At 41.5% G+C, this 23,029-nt stretch overlaps 3 protein-coding genes across 6 annotated transcripts in view; all 3 read left to right on the top strand.

The window, feature by feature from the left end:
* Positions 1–11,145, top strand: part of kif13a (kinesin family member 13A) — a 32,456-nt gene extending 21,311 nt beyond the window's left edge. Inside the window, exons 19-40 of one of the 4 annotated variants that reach the window (XM_068322775.1) lie at positions 9–152; positions 240–389; positions 496–660; positions 764–937; positions 1,027–1,178; positions 1,253–1,385; positions 1,570–1,716; positions 2,120–2,152; positions 3,063–3,162; positions 3,625–3,751; positions 3,842–3,897; positions 3,972–4,096; positions 4,366–4,542; positions 4,641–4,733; positions 4,825–4,977; positions 5,390–5,458; positions 5,565–5,615; positions 5,866–5,953; positions 6,048–6,187; positions 6,930–7,097; positions 7,874–9,056; positions 9,562–11,145. In XM_068322775.1, the coding sequence (XP_068178876.1) occupies positions 9–152; positions 240–389; positions 496–660; positions 764–937; positions 1,027–1,178; positions 1,253–1,385; positions 1,570–1,716; positions 2,120–2,152; positions 3,063–3,162; positions 3,625–3,751; positions 3,842–3,897; positions 3,972–4,096; positions 4,366–4,542; positions 4,641–4,733; positions 4,825–4,977; positions 5,390–5,458; positions 5,565–5,615; positions 5,866–5,953; positions 6,048–6,187; positions 6,930–7,097; positions 7,874–9,056; positions 9,562–9,698 (3,765 nt within the window). In that variant the 3' untranslated portion in view covers positions 9,699–11,145. Of the gene's footprint in view, positions 1–8; positions 153–239; positions 390–495; positions 661–763; positions 938–1,026; positions 1,179–1,252; positions 1,386–1,569; positions 1,717–2,119; positions 2,153–3,062; positions 3,163–3,624; positions 3,752–3,841; positions 3,898–3,971; positions 4,097–4,365; positions 4,543–4,640; positions 4,734–4,824; positions 4,978–5,389; positions 5,468–5,564; positions 5,616–5,865; positions 5,954–6,047; positions 6,188–6,929; positions 7,098–7,873; positions 9,057–9,561 lie in introns of all 4 variants that reach the window. The other 3 variants (XM_068322773.1, XM_068322776.1, XM_068322777.1) reach the window with 3 other exon arrangements.
* Positions 11,146–11,714: 569 nt separating this feature from the next.
* Positions 11,715–17,525, top strand: LOC137602183 (RNA-binding protein 24-like). Its single transcript, XM_068324826.1, has 4 exons — positions 11,715–12,549; positions 12,869–12,992; positions 13,197–13,251; positions 15,989–17,525. Exons 1-4 carry the CDS (start codon positions 12,184–12,186, stop codon positions 16,359–16,361), a joined length of 918 nt encoding a protein of 305 aa, XP_068180927.1. The 5' UTR covers positions 11,715–12,183; the 3' UTR covers positions 16,362–17,525.
* An 871-nt stretch (positions 17,526–18,396) lies between these two features.
* Positions 18,397–22,896, top strand: grinab (glutamate receptor, ionotropic, N-methyl D-aspartate-associated protein 1b (glutamate binding)). The gene is made up of 7 exons (XM_068324491.1): positions 18,397–18,547; positions 19,142–19,735; positions 19,837–19,940; positions 20,595–20,795; positions 21,168–21,296; positions 21,403–21,546; positions 21,851–22,896. The coding sequence occupies exons 2-7, from the start codon at positions 19,156–19,158 to the stop codon at positions 22,001–22,003; spliced, it is 1,311 nt and encodes a 436-aa protein (XP_068180592.1). The 5' UTR covers positions 18,397–18,547; positions 19,142–19,155; the 3' UTR covers positions 22,004–22,896.
* Positions 22,897–23,029: the final 133 nt, after the last annotated feature.

Raw genomic sequence — 23,029 nt, 5'->3', positions numbered from 1 at the left:
TTACATAGCGTGGAGCAATTGTGAGCGAACCGGCAATTCAGGTGCGAAGGAAAGGGAAGGGGACACAGGTGTGGACGATCGAGAAGCTGGAGAACAAACTGGTGGATATGAGAGACCATTACAGGGATTGGAAGGAAGGCACAGAGGAAACGGTATGAAACAGAGGATTTGAAACGTGAAACTTTCAAAATTAATCAAATTATTCAGGTGTTTATTTGTTCTGTTTTATTTTGTTTTAGCACAACAAGGCAAACAGTCATTTCTCTGACCCATTCTATGAGGCACAAGAAAACCACAACTTGATAGGAGTGGCCAATATTTTCCTGGAATGCCTTTTCCATGATGTCAGACTGCATTATGCTGTCCCTATCATCAGCCAACAGGGAGAGGTAAGGGGCGCCGACGTACACGGACATCGTTTTAAACATTACACAAAGTCTGTATGAAACAATTTTGTCATTTCAATGGGGGAGATGACTTTTCCTTTGTGTACAGGTAGCAGGCAGGTTGCACATCGAGCTGATGCGAGTTAGCGGAGCTGTACCAGAACGCCTGTCGGGGGGCGACGACTCATCAGAGAACTCCAGTGAGAGCAGCTGCTATGAAGTGATGGACACCAATGGGGAGATCGTCTACATGGCCAAGAGGCTCACCTGCAGGGTAGATGTCTCGCATGTTAGCGATGCTGCTAATTTAACTAGCAGGTGTTCTTGATGTCGCGGGAGCTTCAGCGGCTTTGCTTCGTCCTGTGTGTCTGCTGCAGGTGCGGATCAGGGAGGCTACAGGGCTGCCGCTCAACCTGTCCAACTTTGTTTTCTGTCAGTACACCTTCTGGGAGCACGGCGAGCCCACTGTGGCTCCTCCCATGGTAAGCCCAGACAGACCGTCCCCCCGAAATCCAGATGCCCAGTTTACTGTCCAGTTTGATCACTGCAAAGTAAGTGAAAGGCAGATGCTACGGTGTGATTAACATACCTGGAACCTTTATGAAGTATTTTTACTGTCAATCCTTTCGTCTTCGTGTAGGACTATGTCGTGCATGTGACGGATGACTTCTTGGAGTTTATATCAGATGGAGCGTTGGCCATAGAAGTGTGGGGTCATAGCTGTGCAGGGAACGGACGTTCACTCTGGGAGTTAGATGCACTCGAGGCCAAGACCCAGACACTCCGGGACAGGTACAAATATCACTTAATGACATGCAAATAAAAAATATTTCACACTTTAATTATCTTCACCGATGTGCGTCCAGGTGGAACGAGGTGTCTCGCAGGATTGAGATGTGGATCTCCATCCAGGAGTTGAATGAGCAGGGAGAGTACACGTCTGTGGAGCTACATTCTGGAAAAGACATCACCACAGGAGGAGTCTTCCAACTCCGACAGGTCAGGGAAAATCTATGATCGACTTCTTTCTACATTAGACTTGTTTCCCTGACATCTCAAATAGATTTGGAACGGTCTATACAAATTATACCGTTCTAAACAGGCTTGTGTGTGTGTAGTGTGCAGAATGTGTAGTGCTTCAAGCAGTGCTCTGATGTAGATTTATGGCGATTTGTCTGAGCAGGGTCACTCCAGGAGGCTGCAGGTTTGCGTGAAGCCGGTCCAGAACTCAGGCACACTGCCTCTGCTGGTGGAGGCTGTGCTGTCCGTCTCCATTGGCTGTGTGTCTGTACGTTCCACCAAGCTGCAGAGACCACTTGACAGCTACCAGGTATGTTTTTATATATTTTTTATATTAGGCTATGGAGCTACTGCGTTTGGGAAAAGACAATGATAGTTTGTTTACTGACTTATTTGTTAAACTGGTTTTTAGGAGGACTTTGTGCCATGCTGGCAATCTACAGTGTTATGCTGATTTTGTTGAATTAGTCTCAGTTTATCTCTGGTTTCTGCTATGATTGGTTCATCTAGATGGCTAAAGAAGGTGTCATAAGTTCCCTTTCTGTCCCTTTCACATACTCTTTCATGGCCATAAAAAGAAGCAACTATTTATGTTATAATCCTTACTTATAAACTTGTTCTTTCTCATCACTGAGATTTCTAAAATGTTCCTGGAGCAGTGAATGAGCTGTCCTGTTTCCCCCTGTTTGATTAAGTATGCTCTCTCCTGCCAGAGAGAGGTGGAAGACGATGTGGATAGTTATCAGGTACCCTCTCTGTTGCTGTTCCTCCTCTTTTAGTCCCTTCTGCAGCATGAAGGAAACCCAAACTGATCGCGTGTTTGCAGCTACGCCTGTCTCTGAAGGCTAAAGTCTGAGCCTCTCCCAGCTAAATGAGTGCTTTATTACACATCAGCTTCACATCCTGATGATTTATTATGCTGTAATTACCGATCACACCAACTATTCTTTGGCAGCCCGCTGTACAAAACACACTCCCAGCGATGGCTGAACTCCCAACCACCAATCTGCCAGGGGTCCTGTTGCCTTTCCCTTAAGACTGCTCACAATTCTAATGCTACTGTTGGCTTTTTAATCTTCAAGAGTGGCTGGAATAATAAACATCACTTAATCACATGGGCATTGCATGGCTGCATGATTCCAGTACTGATGCATGATGTATTGATGTTAATGTGTTGATGTCAGAATGGATTCATGGCTGGCATGAGGTCTGTTTATAACTGTGGACGGAGCAAAAAAAAAATCTGTATTTAACGCACTAGGGATTGATGTGCCGCCAGGTAGGACTTCAGGTGGCAGCTGTCGCCGCATGTGGGGTCATGTTAGTGTGCGCATGTAAGTGTGTATGTGTGAGTGTAAATTGCAAAGGGGCCAAAGGGTGTTTATACGCAGTGTTCTTGGAGAATTTTATCATTATTGGGTTTTTTTGTCAAAAATGCTGCGTGGAAGGCTTTGGCTTTTAACACATTGGGAATATCAACATTAGCTTCCACTTAGCTTGGCTAACATACGTACTACAGACATTAAGGAACAGATACGGTATTAAATCTGGCAGCTCAACCCAGTGCAGCCTTACTTTGCAGAGCATCTCACTGTGGCTTTCAGCAGGTTAGCCTCCTCACCACTTGGCGCTGATGTGATCTCTGTCTGGTTCCAGGAGGAAGATCTCAACTGTGTTCGAGAACGTTGGTCAGATGCTCTGATAAAACGTCGGGAATATCTCGATGAACAAATTAAGAAAATCATCAACAAACACGGTGAGTCTCAGGCTGACATGGTCATGAAGAACGACAGGATGAGGGAGATAAAGAATCGGGCTCATTCATACGTTTGCCTGTAACTTTTTGTTTCCAGAGCACAACACAAAAACTGTTCAAATTTCCCTTGTCGCTATGGCTACACTTTCAGTTTAGGTTCAGTCAATGACTGCGATTTTCAGCTGAAAGGCCCAATATTTTACAATTTTTTAAATGTATAAATTATCAACTGGAAAGGCGCAGTTTGATATTTTTGCAATCTTTATTTACTTTTTTACTTATTCATTTATTTATTTATTAAGCTCCATTTTTGTCAGTTATACAAACAGCATAAATTGTGATCTTTCTGCCATTTTTTAATGAAGTACATCTGAAGTGAGTGCTTCATCCCAGATTTCAGTGTTCCAATATTTTTGTTCAATGTATTGTATTTGTAATAAAATCTCCTTGTCAACTGTCCAGAGAAATCAGAGGAGGATATTGAGCGTGAGGCTCGGCTGGTTGAGCAGTGGGTCGGACTGACTGAAGAGAGAAATGCTGTGCTGGTTCCTGCACCTGGAAGTGGGATCCCTGGAGCTCCTGCCGACTGGTAGATACACATTTTTGTGCATGTCAGATTTGCTTCATTCACACAATCTGCTTCATTCTCCCTCTTAAACTGCCTTTCAACTACGTTTAGGAACCCACCTGCAGGAATGGAGGCTCACATCCCTGTTCTCTTCTTGGATTTAAATGGTAAACTCATCCAGCTGATATTTCACAGCTTTCTTTCAGGCTCTACACACACTTACTGCATTTTACCTCACTAGCGGACAATCTGACAGTGAATGAACAGCTGACTGGGCCGCATGCTGCAGGTGTTAACTCTATCCTGCCGAAGGAGCATGGAAGTCAGTTCTTCTATCTGCCCATCATCAGACACTGTGACAATGAGGTGAGCGATGGTTTTGCCTTGACTGCCATCCTGTGGTCATAAAGGAAAGTCTCAAACTTGATCCAACAAACTTTACTGGGCTGGTTGGATACATAAATTTTCGGCGTTACAGTAGCTTCTTCATCGACAAGCTGTCTGTTGTTTCATTTTGTAAAAAATGTATGTTTTAATATCAGCTTCTTTATAAAGAAGAGGTTTGTCTTGTTATGCACCATTAAAGCTGTAAATAATTCTGAAACCACGTTGATAAAACTTGTCTTGGCCGCCAGGTGTCTGCAGTCTGCTCCTGGGACTCATCCATCCATGATTCAGTTCACCTCAATCGCATCACATCTCCCAATGAACGCATTTACCTGATCATCAAGGCTACAGTCCAGCTCAGCCACCCTGCCTCCATGGAGCTGGTGCTCCGCAAGAGGGTCGCTGTCAACATCTACAACAAACAGGTTAAAACAGAAGGAATCACATTTACTCACAGGAAGTCCATCCACAGCAGAGGGGAGGGTTGGGATTTCATTCTTGACACAGTTTTTGTTTCTTCTAGAGTTTCACTCAGAGTCTCAAGAGAAGAATGTCCTTAAAGAACTCGCTTTATTCCTGTGGTGTGACCTATGAGATTGTTTCTAACATACCAAAGGTATAACTCTGTTAAAGCACATTTTATTTTACTGTTACAACTGCTGGGAGTCAAAGAACTAATTAACTGTTTCTGTGTTTTTTCCTTTTAGGCCTCAGAAGAGCCAGAGGAAAGAGAAACCTTGGCCCTCATGGCAGCTCGAGGGGACAGCGAGGAAACTCAAGATGGAGAAACATACATAGAGAAATACACAAGGGGAGTTCTGGAGGTGGAGAACATCCTCAGTCTGGAGAGACTACGACAGGTGTTTAAAAAATCTTTAAAGCCTCTCTATGCAAAAAAGCTTTTATTGAAGGACAGGACACACAATTTGTTTTTAAGCATAACTGAAAAACTGCAGGATTTTGTAAAGACTTTGTCTTTGGTTATATTTGTCGTTTTTATTTATTCCATTTCCATGGTCACAAATTGAATTTAGGCTCATAAATTGAGTGAGATTAGTTGAGGATTCCAGGACAAAAAGTTAATTTCAAAAATTTTACTTTTTTTCTAATCTGAAATTAAAGTGAAATTTAAAGTGACAACTTAATATTTTCTGACTGTCCTCAAAAAACCTAATTGAATCCTGAATATTTCATTTTTGTTACATTATGGATAAACTAAATCATTCAGCTCTTGACCCAATGCTAAGACATTGCTTGTTTTCTTCCTTGAAGGCCGTGACGGTGAAGGAAGCGCTCACTTCCAAGGGGAGACACCTGAGAAGGAGTGTCAGCACACCAAATGTACAGCATGTAATGCCAACACCTCACGCTCTCGCTTCCCATGGACTGTATGGAATTCACTATGATTGAATAAAATAACACTGATATCATGTTGTTTCTCCTGCAGTCCTCTTGTAGTAAAACAGACCTGACTGGCTGTGAGGATGAAGACTGTAAGGTAAGTCAGTTCAGGTGACTACAAAACTCACTCTAACCTTCAAAGCCATGAGCCCAGCTGATCATGATGCTTAAATTATAATATCATTGTGAATGTGCATACCTTTTCTTTGAGTTAAATGCAGCTTCTCATCAATGCGTCCTTATTCCACCTACGCTTAAGCCCTGACCTTGTTGATAGTTTAACGTAAAGTTTGTTCTCCTGAAGATTTGCTTTAACCTTTCAAGATAACATATGTATCACTGTTTAGGACCACTGTGATCACACAGACAACACCTTCTGCAAACCTCATGAGGGCTCGCTTTGTACCACACCCATCAAAAGCAGGGAGAATCAAGGTGAGCCATAGACGCTACAGCAGCTGCTTTGGATCAAGATTTCCTGCTGTTTGTGTTACTCCTGTTAAACCTCCAAATATTCTTACTGTTCTAGAGAGCCCCACCTTTTTTAACTCCAGCCCCTTCAAAGCACTCTCACCACAGCCACCTAAATTCCTCAAGTCACTACTGCCTGTTAAAGAGGAGAACAAGGTGAAGAAAGCTCTGGAGGCCCGGCCACTGCTGGGACGGGAGGTGAAATTTTATTTACAACTTCAAGTTCTCATGTCCTCATTTTGTCTCTTTGTTCTTTTTGCTTTTCTTTGTTTCGTGATATCAGTCAAACTTTTGTCAAACATCATTCTACATATCACCATTTATCATATCAACATACTGTACATCCCCACAGTGAAAATGCTATGGGATCATCAAACGCTATGTCACTGCATTGAAATGAAAGAGCATGATTCGGAGGAGCATAAAATTAACTGATATCCATTACAGTCGACTAGATAAAGCTGCCAGTATGCTGTGTAGTCTGGTGTCTGGTTTATGTGACCTGATTTTCAAAGAGGTCTTGGCTGTTCCAACAATTTACACTAACTGTGTATACTGTATGTGTTTTATGTGTACTTGAAGTAGACTAGAATAGTGCTTTAAAAATCAGGCCCAGGAGCAAAAAAGCTCAGGAAACTGCATGATTATAGCAAAAGACAGGAAATAAGTTCGGAGCGCATGAGTGAGGTTGAATATAATTAACCACAGCCTGCATACAACTGCTATTTGCATGATGTTTAAAGATAGAACCGGCTTAGGTGTTTGTTTTTATGGGGCCTGGATTAAGAAAAGCACTGTTACTCATACTTAGAACACTTCAAACACAGATCTTATGAAATATAAAACTGCATGGCAATAACTGTAACTGTCCTGCCCAGCTCCATGCATGCTGTGTGTGTGTGTGTGTGAAGTGTTTGCTTTTGTTCTGACCCATCTGCAGCGCATGAACTCATGTGTGGAAAGCCCTGCACTGCTCCCCCCTCCCTGCCCCTGGCATCGACCCAGGGCAGGCAGCGAGGGTCACTGCAAGCCTTCCACTTCCACCTCCACCCCCACCTCCACCACTCCCACCAGCAGACAGCTCAGCCACACACTGCCACACACGGCTGTAAGTTCTACACACACCAGCAAGCACCACACCAGGGGGTTGCTTACTTACAAGACTTTATCACACACACGTACACCCTACCACACACTGCTGTACGTCTACACACATTTTTTGAAAGGATGAACTGTGAACCTTCATGAGATCAAACACTTTTAAGTTATTTTCAGTGTTTAGGTTCCCTGGCATCAAGTTCCACCTGTAAGTTTACAAAAAAACAGTCCCAAGCATCACGTCAAACTTGAAGATTCAGTCCCTGATCATGTTGTCGAACATGTCGTACTGAACTGTAATCTTTCTGTTGCACCATGCGGTAACATTTCGACTGTAGTTTTTATGGTCTGCTTGGTGCTGAACACAAGTTGAAACCCCTGTGCCTTTATTTACTGGACTGACTATTTTGTCAGAGGCTTGTTTTTCGATGCTTTGCCTTGCAAAACTTCAGTGCTATCAGCTGCAGTAAAAGGCTTAGAACTGCATTATTTGTGGCTCTAGAAATGTGTGAAATAGGTAACAGTGCTATACAGCTTTATAGCTGTCTCATTGTTAACAACCAACATTCATAATTTGGTGTAAATCCATACATGAGTGCAGTGTTAGTACAGCACATGCCTTAATGTAATGCTGAAAACAAGTCACATTGTTTATATGTTCATGTTCCATTATCATGTTTCACATCATTTTTCTATTGTCATTCATTCGTCTTAAAAGTTGTGTGTGTAGGTTAATTCTCCATACAGACCGTTGCTGACGTGTCTGTGCTGTTGTGTTTTGATCAGCCGGACTCAGAGGATGAGGAGACAATTGTGAACGAAGCTCTTAATCCTCAAGACGACAGAAGCTTTCTGCCTTACATTCCAGAGGACTTTGCAAACTTTGAGATCTACAACGCCTCTCTGGAGAGCCAGGGGGGGGTTCTACTAGCTCGATCCAACACATTAGGAAGATGGTGTGGAAGCGAGAGTGGGAGAGAGATGCCTCGAAGCCCCACAGTAAGCAGTTCCACAAGCGGCTACTTTTCACACAGTGCCTCCAATGCTACGCTGTCTGACATGCCCTTCAGCACCAGTGAGAGCTCAGACCACCTCAGCTGCATCTCCAGAGACCCCAATGACTCCCATCCTGCTGGAAGAGGATGTACGCAGACTAAAGGTGTATGTGCAGGCAGCGACACCCAGCAGCTTCTTCTCTCAGATGGTGTTCAGGATCAGGAGCCTCAAGGTCTCCCTGCCTCCTCCCCTGTTAGCATCCCAAATGGTGCACTAAAGCAGCAAACATTTGTTCATCCCTGTAACTTCATGCTCAGCTCTAGCCAAGAGTTCACTGACTTTAAGGGAGCTGATGACAGTATTGAAGGAATAGATTTGGCTAATTTTACAGAGCGATGGGAGCATGGGACTTTGGAGGTCGCTTCTAATCAACCCAACAAAAGAGACAACGTAGAAACATGTGGCAATCAATTCTCCTCTGATGTCTCTGGGATGATCAACACATCTGTTCCTGAAAACTCTGCAACTACTTCATGCAAATGTCCAAATAATACAGGTTCTATTTGTCTGCCTATGCCCCATAACACAAACATTTGCACTTCAGTCAGAGACCCTGTATCTGTGCCTGACCAAGTCCTAGCTGCCTCTCCAGCAGCTCTATCCCCAGACATACCTTCATCCACAGTCCCAACCCCAACCCCTACTTCACGAGCGGGAGGAGAGCCTCCGATCCAGGAGCCTGCCCAGGGAGATCTCCCCTGCAGGAGTCCCTGCCCCAGCCCCAACCCCAGCAGCGCAGAGCCCTCGGGTGATTCGAGCGGAGATGAGAGCACCCCTGTGGCTCAGCTTCCAGACTGGATGGCCCCCGGGGAGCCAGTGTGGGTGGGCAAGAGGAGAGGAACTGTCTATTATGTTGGAGGGGTGGAGTTTGCAAAGGGCATCTGGATTGGAGTGAAGCTTGATGTGGCAGTGGGTAGGTCCCAAAGTTTGTGCATGTACAGCCCATATACAGTATATATATAGTTTATACATACACGCACACAGACACACACACTCGCACACATACATACACACACACACACACACACACACACACACACATATATATATATATATATATATATATATATATATATATATATATATATATATATATATATATATATATATATATATATAATATGAGACAGATAATATATACGAGATAAGATAACAATAGCAATCAACACATGAACCAATTAATAAGAACATGTAAAAGGTGGTTAAAAAAACCTTTCACCTGCAAATTTCCTTTTTTGCCACATATAATAAACACGTGTAATTCAGTCCTCTATGAGTCTGTTATCAGCCTCAAAAGTCATCAAAGCATTGCTCACTCTCATTTATTTGCTTTTCATGAACGAATGTTTACTATAGATATTAAAATTTTTCTTCTCATGAGTGTAAGGTGTGACGTCTTATGATTCTTCCTCCTGTAGGTAAGCACAATGGGACTGTCCAGGGCAGGGTGTACTTCCGCTGCCCTCCAGGCCACGGTGTGTTTGTGAAGCCATCTCGTCTCACCAGAGGACCTCCCTCCATGGACACTCCAGATCCACAGACTCTGATCAGATAGGATCCAATGAAGGGGGTGGACACTGGGGACCCAGGGGTCATCCTCATATCCAGTGCCTATGGTTGAATCACAGGCTGAATTTTCCACTCAAACCCCTGAGTTGATTAGTTTGTTAGACATTTCCCAGCGCTTATATGACATGTGCATTTAATGAAGCTATTGCTTAATTACCACTGAAAATTCACTATGCACATATCTATACAGTTTCTACATGGTTCTATTTTTGATAGAGAATTGAATTGGGAGTCTGTCCCCTTAAATTTTCTTACATCACTTTCTGATTATTCTATATAATATTTTTGTAAGACAATGCATCCTCACCTGAGGCTCATAGTGGAATAATCTGGGATATGAAGTTTAAGAATGTACTACTGTTATTAAACAATGATATTTACACATTGATATGATATATCAGGGGTAACCAAAGAACTACGGTTCCATATCTGCTGAATAATATGTTATTTTTGTAATGTATGTTGACGTAAATATGTATATCTGTGTTCATGTAAAGCTTAGTGCCATATCTTTATGAGTAATGCCACGTAACCCGAACCGAGGAAAAATCTGAAAAATACCCGAGTTGCTCTCTGTGTTTGACTGCAATTCGTATGATAAATGATCCTGTTGAAGTACTGTAACACTGTAGAGGAACTAATCCCCATCCAGCACCAGACTGTTGCTGTTTGAATGCTTGCACTGGAAGGATTCATGGAGAGTCCACCGACTCTTCCATTTTGGATTGATGAAATATGTTCGAACAGAAGTGACTGAGAAACCATGGGTCATCACTATTAGTAGCAGCTTGGGTTTGTCTAAGGCTTAACTATTGATGCCTTAATGCCCTTTTCCATAAAGGCAGTGCACATAGAACTCAAACTACTTCATGAAATCCATAATAAGTTCATTCAGTTTTTGACTAACTAACCAACTGTATGGACCTGAAACCTGTGTTTGTATGTCACGATGCCCAGAGCTATTCAAAAGGTCATCCAGCCTCCCTGACTTACCGATGGAATAACTTTGACTGCGTCTTATATCTAGACTGACTGACACATAACGCTATTGTACAAAGGTACTCAAAAATGTATTTCTTCACACCAAGGACTGGATGAATGGATGATGGACAATTTCAGCTCATGGAGGATGGTGCAAAAGTAGCTTAGTTATGGAGAAGAACTGTGCGATGAACTGATATTTTTATGGAAGTGGTGATCTGTGGATTTGACTAAGATGTTGTTATATATCTGAGCTGTAATTCAAGGACATGAAACCCAAGACCTTACTTTAAAGAAGAGAACAAAGCTGCTCTCCCTCAGAAGGAGTTGTACATAGAAATGTATTTGAACATAGTATTTACAGTATTATAATGTATAGAATTGTATTTATATTGTATCTCAGACTGTTTGAAATGGTACAAAATGTTCTAGAATAGAACAATCACAATCAGCGTGTTGTGTTGATTCTTCATTCAGCTCCTTCGGTCTGACGTTTGGACATTTTAGTATGTTTTATGAGTGTAGCTCTAATTTTAGCGCATAACACACTGACTGGCCATGTCCTCTCTCAAGTGCTTCAAAGCCAAAATATATTCAGAAAGGACTTTTGGTCGACTGACCCCACAATGTCATTGAAAGTTCAAATAAAATTCAATTAAACTTCAATTACAAAAAAGACCAACATTTTTATTAACAGTAACATTTTTGATGTTTCTATATTTATCTAAAACAGTTTTGATATTCTCATTCAAAGATCTATTTTTAGCACATTTCCAGGTACTCTTAATCTAAATATAATCTCACACTGATTCTATAAAACCACTTGTTTCTCGCTGCCTTCGAGATTTGGTGTGATCTCGCGAGAACACGGCGTGACTGCTGGAAACGTCTCCGTCACAGGTGCTGCGAAACACGGCCTGATTTTTTTTTTTAATAGGCAGCCAGAAGTTTGTCAAAATTCATAGTTTTAGTTTTAAACATCAGCTGGACTTAAAAATACTAAACCAAGAATTGCAATTAGGAAGGAAAACTTGTCATTTTTGAAATTTGCGCCTAAATGTTTTCTTTTGTGGGAGTTTTATTTGTGATTTTATTTCTCTCTAGTGGCGTTTGCTTACGTTTTTTGTATTACTTCATCAAATCAAATACTAAAATATTTAAAGTGAGTGGGAAGTGTGATACAACACGTACTAAACGTTTTTGGCAACTTTTCTTGGCGTGCGCAATGAGGCCTTGGATAGGATTTGCGCGTTTTCAACCTTTGAAATTGACAGCACGAGTTTCCTGTATTTATTCTTAAAAAGGCCACGATTTCGGACTGAAGCCGCCTTGAGCAGCATCTTATTTCCCTGTGACTGGCATTAGCCTCTCCGTTAGAAACAGGAGTGGTGTCAGAAACCACCAGAAGCGCACATCGCCATTGTTTTACCAGCTGCGCGCCAGTCGGCAGGCTGAGCCGGGGGTCTGGATCTGGGTGGAGTTAAGTATCTATGTCACACAACTGGGAAATCTCCCGCAACAAACTAACAGGTGTCCTCCTCCTCCTCCTCCTCCTCCTCCTCCTCCACTCCTCTCGGATCCACATCAGTGGGGGCTGCCACTCTCTCTCCCTCAGCTCATCTGAGCCGGTTTTTCTATTTTGTCTGCCTGAAAACTTCTTGGAAACCACTTACAGAAATCAACAAATGATGCACTCGGCACAGAAAGACACCACGTTCACCAAGATCTTTGTTGGAGGTCTTCCTTATCACACCACCGACTCCAGTCTCAGGAAATATTTCGAGGTGTTTGGAGACATTGAGGAAGCTGTTGTCATCACTGATCGGCAGACAGGGAAATCCAGAGGTTATGGATTTGTAAGTAACCTATGGTCAGTTTGAACTTGACATTATAAAGTTCATTGCACACGTGCAGGGGATAAAGTCTATTGATTGATTGATCGATGTATCGACAGGAGGAACAGACGAGTCTCCTGTTTTCCCTTCTAGGTGACAACTAAGTTGGAAATAGCTTATCTGATGTTGACAGTCAAGACGTGGAACCTAAAATAAGATCTGAGTAATCTAAGATAAACCAAAAGACCGTAAAAATCAATAATGTGAGGGGTCATATCACCATGATCAAACCGTACAGTGAAATATCCAAGGTCAATGGAAATTTTGTTGTTTCGCTTAGGTGACCATGGCAGACAGGGCCTCTGCTGACCGAGCCTGCAAGGATCCAAACCCCATAATAGACGGCAGGAAAGCCAATGTTAACCTGGCGTACCTGGGGGCCAAACCCAGGGTCATACAGCCAGGTAAGGGGGTGAGGGACTGGAACATACCTTAACTAGTACCGTGAATGCAAAGACAGAAGCCAACATGGCATCACGGGCTAACAGACTATTACGCTAATTCTATATGAAATTTAAAAGAATTTCAGTTTTTTCATTTTCAGTCACAGTTCATTAAAAATGTACCGTAAGCAAACAAGCTTTAACAGGTGTCTGTTTTCATTCTAGGTTTTGCATTTGGTGTGCCTCAGATCCACCCAGCGTTTATCCAAAGGCCTTATGGGTATGTTTAGTTACAGAAATTTCTAGTTAGTTTTACTTTTTTTTTTTAGTTACATTTCTCTCACAAAATCTGCTTTTGTCTCTTGTGATCTTTTATTATCTGTTCTTATTGTTGTAAACATGCCATTTGTTACTGCCTCTTCCCATTTAATCTGGAATGAGGACGTGAGTGTTGACTTGTGCTCCTCTGCTTGGCGCTGACTGTGAAGGAAGTTAACATTTGTCCCCAGCCATACAGGACTTGACTTCATGTTGTCCATTTCTCTCTGATCTAACAGGATCGGTAACGGTTAAAATAGCTGATGAAGGGACATGATGGTTTGAGGAGTAGTCTGCATTGGGCAGAGCACTAAAGTGTTACCTGTGTACTGTGACATACACAAATGGTGACTAGATGCATGGAAGTCTTCTGATTTTTTTTCAGTTTTCCATAGTGCTTAGACGTGTGTGTGCCTTGGTTTTGTTCAGTATGATGTGGTGTTCAGCTTAACTGTGTGCTGATTTCTACTTGCAGTGGGGAAGTTGGGGGGTGCAGGAGGTTTTGTTTTTTTTGTGCAGACATTCTGTTTTTTGATAGGGAATTGTACCTCTGGGGTGTTTGATTTTCCCTTTTAATGACTGAGTTGTGCTTTAGCCTGTGGTTCATTTTTCCCCTGGTTTCTCGTTAACATCAAGACGATCGTGTTTTGTTGTAAAAAGGGGGGTGACGATCACTCCGTGTGCTGATTTCAAAATTGATCCCCTACAACAAAACAAACACTGGTTTGCATGTGGGAGTTCTTTTTCTGTTTCCTTACCCATGATGCTGTGTTTTTTATTCTATTAACACACTGCTTTTACTTGTAGCTTACATCTACGTAAAAGTACATTATGCTGTGCACTTTTTTTGCCAAGAAAAAAAAAAATCCAGTTTAGTTTTTCTCATCCCTCCAGTAGCTCTCTTTCAACAATAGTGTTAACATGTGAAAGCGCACGAGAACAAACATGGATAATGATGACTAAAGAAAAACAGGATTAATTGCCACCACATTTGTGGTATCATTAACATCATTGAATCTTGAAGTACATGAAAATGTAAGGATCCCAGCGCAAAGCTATTTTTGGATGTTCCACTATAAATATGAGTATTCATTCATTATTTAGCTTTGCGATAAACAAGTAATTCTTTTTAATAAAAGGACAATTTCAAATGTTTGAGACAGAGGTCTCTGCTGGTCTCTGAGGCAGCAGCTGTTGGTTACAGTGATCTCCACGGCCTCTCAAATTCAGATGGAAAATGGGAGTCACTCTGCAGCGCTGTTAATAATGTATGGCACAGACAGAGCCACTCGGCTGTGGACAACAGGTGGGCCGAGCCATGTGCCTGTGAAGCTTTTTGGTTATGTGCTAGGGATTACCCATGTGTCCTGGTGATTTACAAAGCATCTTTATTTAGCTCCCCACTTGCAGGACCGCAACATGTTCAACCCATCAGTTTCAACAGAGATGACTTAAGTCAGCTGTGCCCTTTCAGCCCTTGCACTGTTTGGATTAAAATGTGTCGTATCACTTGGAAAGGACACCAGCATGTTGTTTAAGTTTGAACGTACGCAATAAAAAAGAAAGATTAGTCCGGTTTAGTGTGAGAATTGAAGCTCTTGCTTCAATCTGTCATCCAACTTTGTTACAAGGGCAACATTTAATGCTAAACCAGGACACCTCCAGTCTTGTACAAAAGAAGTCAATTCACTCAAAAAGTATTATGGAATATGCAGCCCCTAAAAGATGAGTGCCCTGCCATGTGTTTGTGAAGGAGAAGATCGTCTCGTCCTTTGGAGACAAGGGAAGCAAAAATAGCGTGCCTCCAGCCTCCCTTGTCAGTCAAGCTGGCATGCGCGTGTGTGTGTGTGTGTGTGTGTGTGTGTGTGTGTGTGTGTGTGTGTGTGTGTGTGTGTGTGTGTGTGTCCATATGAGGGGAAGGGCACTTGTGTACAGACAGCTATAACAGTTTCACACCTGCTCCTCAGTATATTTACTAAGGGTCACTTAGACAGAAAACTTATGTGGGGCAAAATTAACCAAGGAAGCCCAAGTATATCTTTACTTTGGTCTATATTCAGATTATTGCTCTTCAGTGGTGACCTTTTTGAAAAAAAAACCAAAACAATATTAAATGTATTTATTTTTCTGGTAAATGAAAACAGCAAGGCCTCTGCAGAACGTGACACCTCCATACATACCTTTTGGTCACCTAACTACATTGTAATTGCTGCTCCATTCTTTTAAGAAACAGAAAGCCTCGTCTTTGCCCTATCTGGTTGTTATTAGTGGCCTATTAACATGCGTCGGCATGCGTATATGTGTGGCGTTGGTGTGACAGTACGTGGATGGAATAATGTCCACTACCTTTATTGATATGATGATGTGTTGTCTGATCAGCTCGCATTTTGTCAAATACTTTATGAAGTGAAACATGGGGTGCAGAGCTGGGCTGTCTTCTTTAATGCCTCACTGTGTTCAAGATTCAAGTGCTGTTTGAAATTAAAAGCTGTGCCTGTGTTTCTTTGTGGTTTTGCTGCTTCCTTAACTTTCCACTTCTAGGTTGGGTTTCTCAGTTGGTAATGAATGATTTGCAGTGAGGACTGGATTGATTTATACTCGTGGCACCTGCTTTTCTGATTTTCACAACTTAGTTTCATCGTTGGAAACATGACTGTCTGTGACACCGCTTTAACTTTATGCATTTTTGTGTCCTACAGTGTCCCTGCACACTATGTCTACCCTCAAGCTTTTGTCCAACCCAGTGTGGTGATCCCTCACGTACAACCCTCTGCTGCTACGGCAACAGCTGCCGCTGCCACTTCCCCATATCTTGACTATACCGGGGCTGCGTATGCCCAGTACTCGGCGGCCGCAACTGCTGCCGCTGCTACTGCTGCCGCCGCCGCTGCCTATGAGCAATACCCATACGCGGCCTCACCAGCACCGACAAGCTACATGACGACAGCAGGGTATGGGTACACCGTTCAACAGCCCCTCGCTACTGCAGCTACCCCGGGAGCTGCTGCTGCAGCTGCTGCCGCCTTCAGCCAGTATCAACCTCAACAGCTCCAAACAGATCGTCTGCAGTAAAAAGATGAGAACTGAAAGAAGGGGAGGTTGTAAAGTTAGGTGGGGGCAGACCATAGGGGCTGAATGATGACTGTCACATCCAGGTTTTAAGTTAACACTCCTACCAAAGAGCCTGAAGAAATTTACCAAAAATGTGGAGACAAATGAGGAGTTACTGTGTATTTTATTAAGAAACAATGAGAAGGAATATTTAATATTTATTCTGCTGGAAAATGTCAATTCAAGGAGAGTCACTGGATCTCATATCAGTTTTGTATATATACCGCAATGGGATTTAGAATTAAATTCCCAAGTGCATTTTTTGTCTTACAATCAGGTTTCTTCCCCAGTTCTTTAAAAGAAAACCAGAAGACTTACACACAGACACACACACACACACACACACACACACACACACACACACACGAGCCGTATGTTAGGTCATCATGCAGTCAACAGTATTTCATAGTGTTGGACCAGTATTTTATTTGGTAAAGCTATGCAGACACTGGGACATGTTGGTGTTTTGTTAAGATTGTCCGTTGTTGTTTTTTTTTATGTTTGGAGTGAAATAGATTAGACACACTGAACTACTTCCTTTAAAATTTATTTTCACGGAGATACATATGACAGCTGAAGCTGGTAAAAGCACTAATTTTTCTTCCCTTTTAAATTGCACCTCAAATAAGATTGAGAAAAGGGAAGAAACATTGTTGAATGTGAATCATTTTTGACAGAATGCTTCATTATGTGCCTTTTAAATTATACTACAGTATTTATGTATTTATTACGGAGCCTTACAGTAATAAACCCTTTTGGTGTTCATGTGTTTATAGCATGCCCTTGTGCTGCTGCGTAATGATCAAGAGCAATTGATGGATTTTCAAAGTTGGTGTGAGAAAGTGATACACTGTATACAGAACAAATTTGAAAGGTAACAATAAATCAAAGCATTTTTTTGTTTTCTGTAGATTTAATGTTTTTGTCTCAAATACATTTTAATTCTTAAATGACAATTTTTTATATTTTGATAAGACAGTGAAAAAGCATTGTTTTATTTTTACATTTATGTCATTTGACATTAAGTGTTCTAATGCAAGGTCATCCTTTTTCACCTTGTGTTTTGTAATGCATGAGTCAGAATTAATGCAAAAGTTAACTGGTTAAATAAAAGGACCTTCTGTGTACAGTGGCATGTCAGTTTTTCTTTAAGTCTTTAATATGTTTGTGCTTTAAGGTGTAATGTGATGTCAGTGCAGTGGGGCAGAATTTCATTTGATATGAATTGTCATAATCGTTTTTTCATCAACATCTCTGCAGATGTAAGATAATTCAACAACCAGTTTCGAGCAGAAATCTAAAGCTAAGAGATAAGTTGTGCATCCTGCATCGGTGGAGATCTGTGTCATTAAATAATAATGAACTACAGGTTTTGGTGGACTTTCAAGGCAGTGATGTTTGTGTAACACGAATCCAACCTGCTGTGACACACAGGGAGCTGCTCAGGGTGGTCAGACTGCTTGAAAATGTAGTTTACCAACTACTGCTAATAATTATAATGATGATACTATTACAACTATAACTACGACTGCTATAATATACTTATAATGATAATAACATTAATCTTCAGAGGGAATGTCGTCTCTGTGATTTAAAAATCGCAGTTATTTTTCAATGGCAGAAAAAGGTTTAGTCAGCTTGTTATTGAGGAATTTAAAGCTTAATCTGAGATATCACCAAGTCATGCAAGCTGGTTCAAAACACAGAACCCGGTTTGACATGCTGCGTTCAGGTTCATATGGGAATTTTTAATGTTTTCACCATTAATTTTATAACGATCGTTATTGGATATGATATATTGGAATTTCCCCTGAAGAAAACTGATGCTGATCAGAACTATGCAGATATGGGTACATTATGTCAGTCTGGATTGCAACGCAGGTTTTAAATCTAAGTTTGGTGGTAACAATACTTGATTGTTCATCCAAACAACTGATTCCCACGAACGACTTCTGTCGTGCTTCATAGAGCCTACACCTCCGTTCCATCACTTCCGACACTCGAGCGAGGCTCAGAACGCCCCTTACTGGGGGCGGTGACGCAGGTTACTGGAAGTGAGGGTGAACGAAACACTCGTCTTCGTGGGATAGACTAAAAACACAACAGATCGCCTTAGAGGAACTCTTAAAACGCTCCCTGCGGCTAACGTGAGTATCTTAGAAAGGTATCTTAACTTTTCTGGTCGTTATATAATCGCATCGGTTAACTCTGGTGGTAAAACATGGAAACATTGTGCTTTGACGAACAACGCGGTGTCATGTAACGTTATTTTGTCTCCGGATTATCGCCCAAACTTTAAACAACCTGCTGAATTAATTTGTTTCAAATGGGATAAATGGTTTTTTTCTTGACTTGAGGTTAATAAGAAGGCCAAAAATTAGCGAACGAAAACTGCAGCTGCGTGAAATATTGAGACTCGAAGTAACGTGAATGTTGTCGATTGGTTTCAAACTCGGAGCCTAAATTTCAGTTTAACTCGAAGCGTGGTGTGGATTTCAGTGGTACTAAACCAAAAAATATGTACAAGTTATAAACTGTTGACATAAAATTGCCGTTTGACATTTTTTATCGACCATTATACCGGAAGTCATGGTCGTCATGTGACCTTGTGACGTCACTGCGTATCGCACTGTGGTACCGTCATTGTCTGAACGTTGCTTTTTTTTCCCCTTCAATGTCCTGCCGCGTAACGTCTTTAATTCTAAACCTTCATCATTCACTCTGTTAATCCAACGCTGCAGACGGTCTGCCGGAGATGGCCACCGAGAAGACTGCCTATGCTCCGATGGACGGGGGGCCTTCTCCATCCGCCCTCACCGGGCAGCCTGGGTTTCCTGTCGGGTTTGATGTGAATATGCCGGGCCCAAACGTGTTCGGAGGTCCTGTTCCTCCTGGAGGGTTCGCGGCTCCTGGAGGGTTCCCGGCTACTGATGCGTTCGCGGCTCCTGGAGGGTTCCCGGCTACTGATGCGTTCGCGGCTCCTGGAGGGTTCCCGGCTACTGATGCGTTCGCGGCTCCTGGAGGGTTCCCGGCTACTGATGCGTTCGCGGCTCCTGGAGGGTTCGCGGCTCCTGATGGGTTCGCGGCTCCTGATGGGTTCGCGGCTCCTGGAGGGTTCGCGGCTCCTGGAGGGTTCGCGGCTCCTGGAGGGTTCCCGGCTCCTGGTGGGTTCCCGGCTCCTGGTGGGTTCCCGGCTCCCGGCGGTCTACCTTTACCTCCACCGACCGCCTTCGCGCCAGCTGTTCCTGGAGCTTTTGGGATGAATCCTCAGGGCGGCCCTGGATATGGGCCCAACCCCTCTTCTCCATATTGTGCGCCAGACCAAGGCTTCAATGGTAACATCAGTTATTATTATTCTGAATATCTTTGGGATTTTTTGTTTCTGTAACATATTAGATATTCGTAGTTTACCTTAATTTATTGTTTGTGGTTTTAGATGATGTTTATCATCACAATGAGGATCCACCACCCTTTCACGAGAATCAAGATTTTGATTTTGGGCTGGATAACAAGAACATAAGAAGAGCTTTTATAAGGAAGGTAAAACAACAGTGAGTTTGAAATGTATATGAGACTGTTACGAAAAACTGCTTTTTGTATAACGAACATAACTTTTTCTTAACAACAGCCATACCTGTTTTGTTATTTTGTTCATTTGCGGTTTTCTTAAAATGTAATGCAGGAAAAAAAAAATTCTATAATGCATAATCAACTCTGTCTATATCAGGCTATTTCCTGTCTAGACTGTAATATTACTCCTAATTCATTATCTAAATAATAATATAATAGTACTCACACTCTTCTTTCTCTTGAGGTAAAGATAAGGTCTAATAATAGCTAGATTGCCAATAGAAGCCCTTATTTCAAACGGGTACAAATGTAAAATAATACCAAATTAAACACAATTTATATATGAAATTATAACACCAAAAAATAGCAAAATAATTACACAGTATTTTGATTTTTTAATCTGTGTTTAGTACTTGTGATGATAAACAGTTATAAGGTATGGTACAGGAATATGCAGTTAAGCATGATCTTTCAGGAAAAAAAAGCCCTCGAAAAAGTGCTGGCATTTGTGCTAAATCATCTTATCTGGCTGTATTTTCATTGCTATCAAGTTTTTGTCGTATCTACTTTAGATTGAAACATAACCACCATGTCTGCCGGATGGTAATAAACTTTTCCTTCTAGGTGTTCTTGGTGTTGACAGCTCAGCTGATGGTGACCTTTGCGTTTGTGGCTGTTTTCACCTTTGTGGATGAGGTCAAGGCATTTGTCATGGTGAACACCTGGACCTATCTTGTGTCCTATGCAATATTCTTTGTGTCAGTTTGTGTAATCAGCTGCTGTGGAAACTTTCGCCGGAGACATCCATGGAACCTGGTTGCATTGGTAAGCTTGCTGAAACTGTTTGTTCAAAATAGGAAATAGAGAGCAATAGTAGCTCAGAAACAATGTGTTGTAGTGTGGACCTTCTGATTTTTGGAATTGGTGTTGTCATAGTAATATGCATAATTCTGTTTCCATTTATTTGAAACTTGTACTGTTAAATAAAAATGTATTTTGATGTGGTAGTATAGCAGAGAAGATTGTTTCCTGTAGACTTTACTGCATTTACTTAGATTCAACACTTCTGTGATTCACACTGAACCTCAAAAATCTCTGTTGGTACTATTAAATTGATTCACAATTTCTGATTTGTGCCATGAAACTGCTCTCATCTGTGTGGAGCACTGCTCATGTATTTCTGTTTCTTGTTTTCAGTCTATCCTGACTCTGAGCATGTCCTACATGGTGGGAATGATAGCCAGCTTCCATGACACCGAATCGGTCGTCATGGCAGTGGGCATCACAGCAGTTGTATGCTTTTCAGTTGTCATCTTCTCTCTGCAGGTTTGTATCAATAACTCCCCACTGCTTGTGTGCATGTTATCAAGTATATCATCAATCATAAGACTTAATGTCATGGTAACCTTAACCTGTATTTCTCCTTCAACAGACCAAGTATGACTTCACGTCCTGTTATGGTGTGCTTTTTGTCTGTTTAATTGTCCTGATCCTCTTCGGCTTCCTCTGCATCTTCATCCGTGACAGGATTCTGCACATTGTGTATGCTGGACTGGGAGCTTTGCTGTTCACTTGTGTAAGTTCTCAGATGAAGAATTTTAGTATTTATTTATTAGTTGAATAAAAATATCTTATTTAAAAGGACATAACTGCCACAATTAGTGGTTTAATATGTTATGTTTGTAAAAATGAATGTAAATGAAGTATTTAAAACATTCTTCTTATGTTTGTGTGTAATTACTTCATAAAAACCATTTTTTAACTTCATCTTTCTGTTTTGGTCGTCATTTTCTACTGTTCTTGGGGTATATGGGTAATTTTGTTAAGAGTTAAAACTTAGACAAGTAACTGACCTGTTTTTACTTTCTTCTATGTTGCAGTTCTTGGCAGTGGACACCCAGCTGTTGCTTGGCAACAAGGAAATGGCCCTGAGTCCAGAAGAATATGTGTTTGCTGCTCTTAACCTGTATACAGATATCATCAATGTCTTTCTCTACATTCTTGCTATTATTGGAAGAGCAAGGGGGAGTTGAGCAGCTAAAAAATCACATTTCTGACAGAAGATGGCTTTCAGTTCATTTCTAGATGTGGGTTCCAATAATCATATTTTTCATCTTGTAGTGTGCACTAAACAGGTATTTCAGTATTTCTTTCCATTAACCAATGTAAATCTTATTTTAAAGATATTATAAGCAGTTAATCTTTGGTGTAGTTTTGGGGCTTATTGAAGTTTTTTGAGCTGTATGACCTGATGTACTACTTAATTTTGGCTGAAAATATATTGTATGGTTTATAAAATCATGTAAATGTAAATATTTGACAAACTCTGAGAGGGCTTTCATCAGTGGAAGCAGTAAGATTTTCTTGTTATGGAGACAAGTCTGTTGGCATGAAAGTTTTTGGTAGATTTCATCTGTTGCCTTTCAACGACTTCTCATTTGGTTTGTTGACTTCAGTGGAAGAAGACCTTGGCTGGCTGTGGGCTTTTTCATGGAGGAAACTGTTCATTTCAGATAAAACAGTCCTGAAGTACCTACAATGACAACCATGATGAGAAGTGGTTGAATGATATTTGCTGGAGATCGTTGCTTCAGCAAAAATAAATACATAGGTCACATACTTTGTAATGCAATTACACTTCTAAAAAAATTGTTAATGGATTGTAAATTAGGGTTGTTTAGTTAAACTGCTATTCCCAGTTCAAGATTGACAAGAAATACTTGACCCATAAACCCACAGAGATCAGAAAGGGAAAACTGATGCATGAATCCTCACACTGTTAAATCCCTGACCCTAACCCTAACAACAGCTGATGTACACAGTTGAAAACCAGAGTCAGTGTTTTGTAATAAGTGGATGTTGAACAGGAAACGTTTAACTATTCTTTAAAAAGAAATACTTCAATAAAAATTTTTTCTAAAACTTGGCTCATCTCTGGCTGTCTTCTGTATGGCACACAAGCGCCCACCAGGGCTACATCACTTTGTTCTGACTAGGGAGTCGCAGGACAGGAAGTTTAACCCTCTGGCCTTCAAAATGACTATCTATCCACTCAGTTT

Source organism: Antennarius striatus, chromosome 9, assembly GCF_040054535.1.
Source record: "Antennarius striatus isolate MH-2024 chromosome 9, ASM4005453v1, whole genome shotgun sequence".
NCBI classification, from domain to species: Eukaryota; Metazoa; Chordata; class Actinopteri; order Lophiiformes; family Antennariidae; genus Antennarius; species Antennarius striatus.
This window is presented reverse-complemented; position numbering and strand designations above follow the sequence as displayed.